An 11,831-nucleotide genomic window follows, 5' to 3' on the forward strand; every position below is an offset into this window, starting at 1 on the left:
ATAGCAGATAGGACATTGTGAAAACGACGCTTTGTAGATAGGATATTTTGAAAACGACGCTCCGTAGATAGAATATTGTTGTTAGGACGCGTCGACCTAGCCTAAGGATGTTTTGTCTCTTCAGTCATCTACGTTGCAAGTGCTTGATCCTGATGTGGTTTCAGTTTGCTTAATGCGATTTGGTTTTGTTTTCTTCACCACAACTAAGTAACACTTTGTATTGTATTGAGCATCATAAGAAAACGTCTTAAAAGAAAGAATACAACACCGACTGTTCCCCGAGTATCAACTCTAAACAATATCACCATGGGCTAATAAGTGCAATATTTAAACAGTTACCAAGTTTATTTGATATCATTTGATGAGGATTATTTCGAGTTTATGAAAATACTGTTCCTTTTACCTGCAACGTGTCTTATTTTACTGTTCAGATTGTACTTCAATGCAGAACCTTACAGTAAAGGTGCCAGACTGTTACTGGACAACACCGTTACGGTATTGATCATTGCTTTTAAAAACTAGATTGACGGTGGCCACTCCATATTTTGTGACGGTGAGCTGAGTGATATCCGGTTGGGTATCCAGACCCGAAGAGACGCAGAATGGTTCCCTTTTGTATGAGACCCTGTGAGAAACTTGATAGACCAAGTGAAGTCAGGCCGGATCCCGAACTAGTTGCACGGAATCTAGTATACTAAATGGGATCCAGGGACATGTGAGTCCCAGACGGATATGATAGCCGATTCGACGTCGAATCCACCTCGAACTGATGGATTTTCATTTCTATCTGGGAGTGGATCTCTAAGAGAGCCTCTGGATCCACTACTACTTAACTGGATCCTGTAAAATCTTACTTGTTTTTCGGGAATGTGTTAGTTTATCTCAACCCTCGTGACAAACTGCTTGTCTCAATACTTTTCGATACAAGACAAATCAGTTTAAAAATGTACACACTATTTACTGCATACAGCATAGCGTGTACATAATGCTTACTGAGATCGCTGGCGGTTTGTGTTGGCGATCGTATTCGTACTGTGCACACAATTTGCAGCTACTTCTCTTTCCTAGGCGAACGTCTTCTTCCGCTCTAAGTTTCAAAAGGCCGATGACCCGCGCCCTGACATCCAGATTCCCCTTGGCGGCTCTCAGTACCTAACCACAACAGGCGTCAAAGGATGTGCCTCACCCGAGGCAGCTGGCACCTACTTCAATCAACTTGGTTTTAATGCCATAAATCTCCACCCGAAAAGTCGCGGGCACGTAAGTGGGTTCGACGCGGCCGTAAAGCAATATCCTATCTGTTTCGCTGCTACAAAAAACTAACCTATCTGTTTCGCTATACGCCTATACCGCATACACGAAGAAAACGCGAAAAGTCGGACTGGACTTTGACACAGGTTGCACATTTTCAGATACTACTTTGCATCCACTAGTGTATTTCGCTACTGCACAATCGGAACCTAAGGAAGAAGAGCATTAAGTCACTGATCTGTTTCATGGTTTCCTCCTGATTGGCCAAAGATGGCGTGGCTGGGTGGTCAGCCAATGAGCGCGCAGACTGAAACAGATCGAGCAGTCATGCTTTTCTTCTTTACGTTCCGGTTGGCTTGCAGTGGACTACCCTGTACAGATTTGCTCAACGATGCCTTCTAACGACAAAGTCCGATGTGTTGCGCTCCCGTTACACAAAGTTCGATCTGTTTCGCTCCCGTTACACTAAGTTCGATCTGTTCCGCTCCCGTTACACAAAGTGCGATCTGCTTTTGGCCGCTCTCGGGAGAGTTTTGTTGTTGTGGCATTCAATTTTTTCTTTAGAGTATGTTGTTCTTCAATCTTTTAGCAACAGACAGCAGCTTTTACTTTTTTTCTACCGGCAATATTAGCGAAAATATAAACATAATAAGACCTTGATGCAGAGCGCGACGGAAAGCAGATCGAACTTTGTGTAACGGAAGCGGAACAGATCGAACTTTGTGTAACGGGAGCGCAACACATCGGACTTTGTGTAACGGGAGCGAAACAGATCGAACTTTGTGTAATGAGCGGTTGCAGTGGCCACTCCCACAGCCACGCGGATCTTATATGGAGGCCGGCGCGGCTTTGAGAGCTACTCTCCACTTCGGTGCGTGGGCGGCCGAACGATAAAGCCACAGTGCTGTGTGTGTAAATTTAGCCGCTAAAACAGCCATCAGGAAAAAATCAAAATCCACGCCAGCAGTGTATGGCGGTGAGCAGTGGGGCCAGGCCAAATAGGGTATTTCGGATAAGGGGAAGCGGGGCGGCGGAAACGAACTGCCCAGTCCACCGCTGGTTGTATCTCTGCCGCTGATGCGCAGGGGAGAGGGGGCAGTAGCGGGGTGGCGCAGCGTCTACTGCGCATGCGCAGTTCGCAGGCTGAGATGGCTCCGGCAGTTGGTCGGCTGTTTCGCATCCAGTGCTTCGCTTACCCGAAATGCCCTATTGAGACGAGATGGAGCTCAGCGCAGCTTTGAGAGGCGTGGCTGTGCGGTGCGAATGGTAACTGTAGGACATAGGGTATTTCATGTGACGCAAAGCGGATTCATAAAACAACAATAGTTCTTCCTCAATTCTTTCCTCCCTTGCTCTGATTGGCTGACGCCGACGAAGTTAATGAACTGGCCAGAGGGCGGTCGACCCATAGTGTTGGGTCCGAGAACTTCGTCTGCATCGGCCAATGAGCGCCGAGGAAAGAGTTCAGGAACAACTCTTGTTCTTCTTTGGATCCGGTTTGCGTCTGGTGAAATACCCTATTGCCCTTTCTTCTTTAGATTGTGTCAATCTTAATGGCTTTTACAGATTCTGCTCAACAAGGCAAATCCGTACGGCATGCCTCTCATTTACCATAATGTATTTGGCGACGAGTCGGATCTGAAACCAATCTACGAGGCCTTCCGACTAGCGGTGAAACTCAACTCAACGAAGGTCAGAAGTAATAATGTATGACTGTTTACTTGAAACAGGCGCGTCGATGCGTAACATAACTGTGTTTCGTGAGATCTCAAGGCCTGTTACGTGAGACGTAGTCTCGCGCACATCTATCTAGTAACAACAGCGTCATTTTGGACTGCTCGGTACCCATCTCGGAAGTCGTACCTGCTACCTACAGCTGTTTAGCCTGGTCATATAAAGCATTTCGGTAAAGCTGAAATGCAGAAGAATGCAGGGAACAAGAAAACGGAAGTTCCATCTAAAAGCATAGTGATATCCGTTTTCTTCCTCCTCGCATTCTTCAGCATTTTGGATTTACCGGAATGCTTTATTGTTAAATCTGATACGGCTTATATCTATATCCTCAAAGGTGTTCCGCGACAACAACATCACTTTGAGCTACAATAAGCCCAAGCAGTGCACTCAGCTCACCTTTAACAGCGACGAGTTTTGGAAGTGTACCTTCCAGGGCGCAGGATCCGCCAACCAGCACCCCACGTCTACGTGCAGCATGGGACCTGACAGCGACAAGCTCGCCGTCGTCACACCACGTTTGGCGGTACGTCTAGGGACTTGGTAGACGGACGTAAAAGTCACTCCCGAAGAGAGTGTGCGAGTTAGTACATACATGGAACACGTTTCACAACATCTTATACCCAAAAATATGGATTCTTAGTCATTAAACTTTGAGAGGGAGAGAGAGAGAGATTCGCATCATTTGAGTGCTTCCTCAATCCGGCCATGAGAGAAGTTTTTTGCACTCATTTCTGCCTCAATTTGAACATTTATATGCATTACTTGAGTGCGAAAATGTGCTTTTTGCTTACAAATTCGTCCAAAACGGAACGAAGATATATGTTAGCGCGAACATTTGCACAACTACATATTCATCTAGCGCGAAGGAAGATTAGTCGGCATCATGTCTCCTGTGGTTTCCCTGTTTTCAGGTGCGCGGCGTCGAGGGGATCCGTGTCATGGATGCATCCGTCATGCCTGGCACAACGAGCGGCAATACCAACGCCGTCTGCGTCATGATTGGCGAGGTCGGGTCGGATTTCATCAAGCAAGACTACAACGTCAAAACTGGCTAAACCAACACAGAAAGGCGTGCATTGCCTCCTAGTGCAGCGCCGCTTAATCAGATACGCTGTACCCACCTAACCATTTCGAACATTTTGCATTCTGGAAACCAGTCCAGTCCCGACTGAAACAAAACGGCGTTTCCGATGATAAAGAGCCGTGGTGATCTGATTTGAGGGGCCGCTCTCTGCTATTTAATAAACGAAATACAATCTGCCAAACAAAGCATTACCAAATGTGATTTTTTGATTGAGCGGGTGTGCAGACTAACAAGGGAACCTTTTCAGGTGTAAATCTCCGATTTCGTTGGAACTCCGAAAATTTAAACGTTATTATACTAGAAGTCGGATGGCACTTGAAATTTTTCCTGAACCTCACAGTTAATAGTGGTTTACTTGAGCCTTACAGTGTTTTTTGCCTCAAATATCCCTTCAACGCCTTAACGGTACAAAATAGAGAAAAACGGACAAAATTTTAGCTTCTACTTTGGGTGCTACTTTGACGAGTTACACCTTGGAACAAAGCTTTACATTTCTAAAAAAAATCATTTTTGAAAGCCTTGTAAGACGGCAGAAACAGTAAAATTTGAAAACAGTATACAAATATTATGCAATAACAGTCGTACTAGACCACTTTTTAACCTTTTGAACTTCTGTTCGACCATAGAACGCTTTTTCAGGCTGACAGAACTGTTGCGAATGCCTCATAAATATTATGTGAGGAAAACATGGGTTGCCGACCTATGCTAATAGAGGTTTAAAATTGTCACACGACCAAGCGCAAGTCAAAACTCACCACGCAGAAGAACAATGGCAAGGTTTAAGTTGAAAAGCGCTCGTTAAAACCACCAGCACCAGCCTCCAAAATCAGAGTTACAACATCAAGAACTCACTGTACTTGACTAACCGTCCCAATGACGTGGCCACCAGCCACCAACCGCGTTGTGTCGCGGCGCGGTTTTAGCAGGGGAGTCGTGCGTCGTGGATGTGCTAGCTGGGCAACCCAGAGCTCATCGTCGCCTGTCAGGCGAACCTAAAGATGTCGCGCGCACTTCCCTCTGCCCCGTGGCAGAGCCCGTCGACGGCGTGCCGCAGCTGCCCCCCCCCCCCTACCTCTTTTCACTGCGCGTGTTCGGATGTCGTGGACGTGCCGTCGGGGGCACGGCGGCCTTTCCCGTTTAGAAATGAGAAGTTCCGGAATGTGTCCCCCATCGGACTCAGTCCGAAATCCGTCTTTCGGACGAGCCCGAAAAGACGGTAAAATAAGCCACTTTTCGGAACATGTCCGATGCTCTGCACTAGTGGGACATCGGACTCGTTTCGGACTCGGACTAAAGGGAGGCCCGAGAAAAGGCAGAGAAGACGAGTATTCGAATCCCTGCTCGTCGGACTTGTCCTTTCCTTTCCGACGCTCTAACCAACTTTTTTTTTTTTTTAAACACTTTTATTCGGTCAAAAATACAACAGGGAAAAATTTACATAACATTTCAATTATGATGTTAGATGTTGTAAAAATATTAGTGGTATTAAAGTTAAAGAACTTTCAAAAAACCCTGTCATACATTGTGCAGTATAAGATCCGTGGTGAAAATCCTACGCGAGCGCTGGCCTCAGCGTCGCTACTCCCCGCCCTTTTTCCGCCTGTGCGTTGCACACTCAGCAGTTGTCTGCTACTGGCGATACTCCGTGCCTTCTGTTCTTTTACTCCTCTCTCCGTGGTGTATACCCCTTGCTACCCGCTTCTGTACTCTGTGTTCCCCCCTTCTTTTCTTCCAACGTGTTTTCAGTTTTATTTACAGATTTCTCCTTCTCTCTTTAGGTTATGAGCAAATACAACAATCCAAATTAATTTCAAAAACAAAAATACAAATCAAATTTCAAGCTTCGTCATCAATATCTCTTCAACGCCGGTTTCTTCTTACTCTGTCTTGTCTGAACCCCGCCCCCTTCTGGACTACCTGATGCGCCTCTCTTCTTCTTGTCCCCATTCTTGCCCGCGTTCTTGAGTACTTCCGAGAAGTCTAGCAGACTTTGGCCAAACTCTTTGGTGCCGTCCGCCCCCTCCAGAACTCTTGCCTCTCCGCCTGCTGTCGTCTGCTCACCCGCCGCTGGTTGTTGATCTTGTTGTTGGCTGGTGCGGCCGCGCGGCGAGGTGGCGGCTGCTGGCGGCGCGTCGGCTGCTGGCAGCCCGACGGCAGCTGATGTTGTTGTTGGCGGTGGCTCGCTGGAAGCGCGCGTGACGGCCACCTCCTCCTCCTCCTCCCCCTCGTCTCCACCGGCCGGCTCGTCATCTGCTGGCGAGGCTGCGTCCGCTGCCTCTCCCGCCCCGGTCGCAAAGCGCTCGGGACATTTCGCACGCAGATGGTCGGGGGAATCGCAGATGCGGCAAGTTCTTGGCTGGCCGGCGTACTCAACCACTGCCTCGCACCCCCCAACTACAATGTAGGAGGGCACATGTGCACTCAACGCCATGGCCAATCGCCTCGTCCCGTTCTTGATGCCCTTCAGAGGCCCGCTCTTGAAACGGTCCCAGGTTATCTCCTCCAAACATTCTCCGTACTCACTCATGTCGCCGAGAAGAGTAGCGTCGCTAACTTCCGGCGGCAGATTCCTCACTTTCACGTAGCTCACTGGTGCCCCGTTGAGTGTCAAAAACACACACTGCTCGCTGCCAAACTTGCGTCCCGGTGTCTTCAGAATCCCTCTAATCTTCGCTCGCATCTTCGAATTGTCCTCTAGCTTCACGTGCACAGCTTTCCCGCCATACTCTTCCTGGATAACTTCAATTTCTTCTAATCCTATCTTCAAATACTTCAGAAAGTCCACTAGATCTTCCGTCGACGGCTTCGCCTCGGTGAAGGTCATGGTGATCGTACTCGTCCTCATCTTCAGGCCCTCGGCTCACAACACACAGACACAAAAACAACAATCACTGCCACACACTCTCACTGCTGGTCCGTCAGGTGGACCCGACCGCACGTCCGCTCGCCTCGGCTGATAGGCGTTTGTAACTGAGCCATGCTGACCTCTTGGAGACGATGCCATCGGGCCGCCTCTTCAACGACTCGCTCTATAGACAAAGCGTCGTGCTCTAGAGGGCGAACGAAATGACGTACACGAATGCGGTTTTCGACAATAATGTAGGCAATAAGGGACGCTCTACGATGTCTACTTGACTACAATACAATGAAACAAAATTTATCTCACTACAAAAATAATGAAACGAACTTCAAACTACATAATATAATGCAAGACTATGTCATTAGATTTTTGATTGTAAATGAAGAGTGCGAGCTGATGCAGAAATGTAAATGCAGACACCGATATTAAATTCAGTCTTCAATCACAAGTTATTGACCAAATTTAACTTTGACAGGGGACTTAAACAAAATTTGGCTTCGAAGAACGTCTTGGGAATAGTCGAATTAGAGGACCCAACTGGGTCTGTTAGTGGACGCAATTCGGACTCGTCCGTACCTCATGACCGTACCAGGACTGTTATCGGGTTTAGTCCGATGCGCATCGGACTAAAATCGGGCGAGGCAGGGATTGGAACACCGTCCGGACAAGCCCGATGTTGGTCGGTCCGATGGAGGGCTGAAACCGGGCTAGTCCGAACGGCGCACGGACTAACCGCGGAACAGTCCGAGGCTCGACGGACTGTTTCGGAACAAAAGGGGAACAAGATACGGAACTTTTCATTTTTAAACGGGTTGATAGGCTGCATACTGTTGTGATCTCCTACTGCAACCATGCCCGCTCCCAGCCCTGGCCTTTTCTTTCCCCTTTCTCACGCACCCGATGTAGCGGGAGCGGGGCGGCGTAGCAGACTGACGCGCTGGCTGGAGCGCTACCAGCCATTGCCTACGTCACGAAAGTGCACCTCGGAAGCTGTCGCCAGCCAGCAGGCATCAGTCCTCGCCTGTCATCGATGTGTGCTACAGTTCGTCTTCTCGTGTCGTCTGCTTTTGGTAATGTGCGCTCGTGCGTGCGCTCACCATGGATCGTGCTGTGTATGCTCTTCGACTGCTACGAAACCGCCGGGTACTCCGTGATTGTTTACGTATGCATCTGGGGCTGCCAGTGCAATTGCATCGCCGAGGCGTTGCTCGACGCCGTTTGATGCTTGGTGAGTGGTATTATTGTTTTCACTCCGGTTCGGGTCGTGCTTGCAACGGACCGTTTGAAATGTATTTTGTGTCGAGTAGGTGAGAATTTTCGTAATGAGGATCCACTTCGACGAGTGCTGATTATGCGTCGCCTTGTCCTCCAGGAGCGGCTGAGGGAGGCCATCCTTCTGAACCTGAACAAAGGGGCCGAACGAACGTCGATGGGTAGGACCCTACGGCCGTTGTTCTCCATGCGACGGAAATGGGGCGCGTGGTTCACCCTGATATCCTTCATGCGTGAGAATGATCCGGAGAAGTTCCGCAATTACTTGCGCATGACCCCGCGTATGTTTGCTGAGCTCTTGCACCTGGTTAACAGACCGGGCAGTAGAGGCCACTCATCACCCTAACAGGTACAAGACATCCCGGAAAGTCCCGCTTGGCCCCACACCCCACCCCGCACACGTGCCGTTCTGCTGGCCGGGAGCATACTACTATGGGACGAATGGGGCGAAAGGAGTTACCCCGAACCAGGCCTAGCTACCTACTCAGGAGGGTGAGTACATATTTCCCAAACTGCCGGTCGTGCTTAAGATGTTTTTGACGCCTCCCCAGCTAGAGTACTTCTAAACAAAGATATTGATATTAAGCGTAATACGTATACATGCATATAATGGCCGGTGTGCACGTGTAGTATACTGCTTTTGTCATGTGAACCTAGCAGCAGGAGACGATTTATTCGTTTGTGGTAGGAATTCCAAACGGTGGATGAAATGTAGCATAACTGTAGCTGGACTGTAGTTCAACTGCGAGTTGTCGGAGCGGAGCGCTTAGCATGTCATTGAGTTACTGCGAGACCAGAGCCATATGGTGTCGCAGTGGCTCAGTGGGGAGCAGACGCAGGCCTCACCGACGACGAAGCTGCTGTTTCGGAGGTGGAGGCGGAGGAGGGAGAGGAGGAGACCGTGCCAGTGGGCCAGCGCCGCAGACGACATCAGCCGACGTCACCCTGCCTGCAGCCGACGCGCCGCAAGCAAACGATCCCCCGCCGTGCGACACCAGGCCGGCAAAACAACAAGAACAACCACCGGTGAGGAAGCAGACGACGAAGGCAGGCGGCGAGCGAAGAATTGTGGAGGGGGCGGACGGCAAGAAAGTTTTTGGGGCAAGTTTAATTGATTTTGCTACGGCACTGTCGGAAGCGAGCCAGAAGAAGAAGAAAAGAGGAGCGTCAGGAAGTCCAGAGGAGAGCGGGGTCCAGACCAGAAACCGAAGGCAGAAATCGTCAAGAATCCCAGGAAAGGGAGAATATCCTTCTAAATGCTAAAAAAACAGGCGGTGACATGATGCAAAATTTTATTAAGGAACGGTTGTGTGCCAGCTCAAAAGCTCTGTTTGACAGGATTCCGAAGAACAAGTGTCACTTTTTTAGCACATAATCGCAAAAGAAGCCAGCGGCCATTGTCAAAGTTCAGGAACTGAAGGCTGACATGCAAATGTTTGCAACACTGTACTTAAATACTAAGACCTTAAATTTGGACAGAGATGAGTTTTTTCAGGTAGTATAAAATATTTTTAAAATTGTGGTGTTCTGGACTAGCAGAAAGACGGTTAGTTATACACCTGGCCACGGGGGGCGCGCGCAGCGCCACCGGAGGCCAGGCGGTGAGTCTGAGTCGCTAGTCAGTCAGTTCGGCAGCGGTCCAGTACTGAGTAGTGGTCTGCACCTCCCTCTCAGAAGCAGAGTAAACACCAAGTTATTAGTTATCATTTACCCCCAACATGGCCCGCCCACGGACACAACATTTATGGCAGGAGATGACACCATTAAAGAGTTCACGAGGGTATATGGGATACGAGTGTGCAAACACGACGCTGAAAAAGGGGAACAAGAGGTGATCGGTCGTCGAGGCCCTATAGTGCATATTAACTATAGAGAAAAAGCTCAGCACTATGATCCGATGTGCAACAAATTCAACTGCACTCCATCCGAGAGATTTTACTCCGCAGTTTACGAAGCTGCCATCTTGCCCACGGATAAATACAACTCCGTGTGTGCCAACTTGTACCCCAATTCGGACAAACGCAATCTCATCCCACCACGGTTGAGGAATGTCTACGCATCAGTCACTAGCGTCAAGCTTAAGCATATGTTGGACTTTTTCAACTTGAACTTGCGCGCTAGGAACTATGTTGACTTATGCAGCGCACCAGGCGGCACCATGCAGGTGGCTCTTTTCGCGGGTGCAAAAAATGTCATAGGAATTTCTCAGAGAGTCTCAGAAGAGTTGTCGACTGCCACAATGACGGAGAACTTGTACGTTGGGCGAGGTCAATTTGTCATGGTTCTCTACCCGGAGGGGACTGGGGACGTGCGTGAGCCGAGCGTGCGGCGGCAGTTTGTACAGTCAGTGGGCGCCCTCAACGGCTTGTTCAACACAGACCTGGTGTTCGCCGACGGAGCGGTCTCGAGCTCCGGCAACGTGATGGCGGTCGAAACTCTGGACCAAGATGTGGTGCTTGGGGAGTGTGCCATAGCACTGCATTTGCTGAAGGTGTCTGGCGTATTTATCCTGAAGCTCAGGTACGTTATCCGGTCGTTCAGGCGGATTGCCGAGCAAATGCTGTCCTTCTTCACTAGAGTGCAACTCTTTAAACCGAAAGGGTCGTCGCCGACGTCGGGCGAGGTGTACTTAGTGTGTTTGGGCCGATTGCAAGAACAGCGGGGCTACTCCGAAGAAGAGTTAAATAAACTGCTCGTGGCTTTCGAGCTGATGATGGACGAGGTGGTTGTGTCACTGGATAGGGTGGCGACCGTTGCTCTAATGGAGGGTTCCTATCGCGCGGCGCCAACAGTTAGTACAAGGTTGGCCGAAGTGCCGTTGGTCATGCGTCAGTACCCGCGACGTGACACTAGGGGCCTCTGTGACACCTACGGCGTTCCCCCAGATGTCGTAGAAGAGTGGTATTCAATGGGAATCTTCGGAGAGAAGAAACAGGTCGGGGGCTCGTCGAGCGACGCTAGCCTGCGGCCGCCACCAGCACGGGGTGACCCACAGGTGGTGATGCATAACACCAGTCCCGGAGAACCGCTGCCCCCGCCACCGACTACCACCGGGTGGGCCCCAGAGGCGGGGAGGGGCGTCAAAATCCTCTACGGTGATCTATTTAGTCAGTCAGGTGACTACGTTCATTGCATATCGGCGGACGTAGTTGCCAGCGAGGGTATAGCACCTGGTATCTTCAAGTACATCGAAAATGCTAAGGCCGGTACTAGTGGAGACCAGGTAGATGAAAGAGCCTTCCTGTTGACTGGCGGCCCAGACGGCAAAGCGCCTAAAGTGGGAGATGTACTAGTCAGTCACTTGCCTGATGATAGACGAGTGTACCACCTGGTGACCAAGGCGCTCTATCACGGTAAGCCGAGCCTGTCGTCATTAAGGGGGTGTCTGCAGCGGCTCTATGATATGACCAGAGGCAGGAAACTGTACGCGTGCGCCCTAGGGGCAGGCAGGGACAAGATCCCGCTCGCTGATTCCCTGAATTTGATATATGAGGAGATGGAGGGCAGGGACATCACTGTCGTCCTATTAGAGGGGCACACCGTGGATATGAAGAGAGCCTTCTCTGGCATACGTAACGAGTGCAATACTTGTTATATCTCAGCCGCCCTACAACTATTGTATTTTAACAA

At 49.7% G+C, this 11,831-nt stretch overlaps 1 protein-coding gene across 1 annotated transcript in view; it reads left to right on the forward strand.

Moving 5' to 3' along the window:
- Positions 1-4,265, forward strand: part of LOC113214493 (glucose dehydrogenase [FAD, quinone]) — a 35,125-nt gene extending 30,860 nt beyond the window's left edge. The window contains exons 10-13 of the mRNA XM_052269230.1: positions 1,069-1,260; positions 2,818-2,943; positions 3,320-3,508; positions 3,897-4,265. Of these exons, the coding sequence (XP_052125190.1) occupies positions 1,069-1,260; positions 2,818-2,943; positions 3,320-3,508; positions 3,897-4,040 (651 nt within the window). The 3' untranslated portion in view covers positions 4,041-4,265. The remainder of the gene's footprint in view (positions 1-1,068; positions 1,261-2,817; positions 2,944-3,319; positions 3,509-3,896) is intronic.
- The last annotated feature ends 7,566 nt before the right edge of the window (positions 4,266-11,831 follow it).

This window comes from Frankliniella occidentalis, unplaced genomic scaffold, assembly GCF_000697945.3.
Source record: "Frankliniella occidentalis isolate FOCC.00 unplaced genomic scaffold, Focc_3.1 Scaffold5, whole genome shotgun sequence".
Classification (NCBI taxonomy): Eukaryota; Metazoa; Arthropoda; class Insecta; order Thysanoptera; family Thripidae; genus Frankliniella; species Frankliniella occidentalis.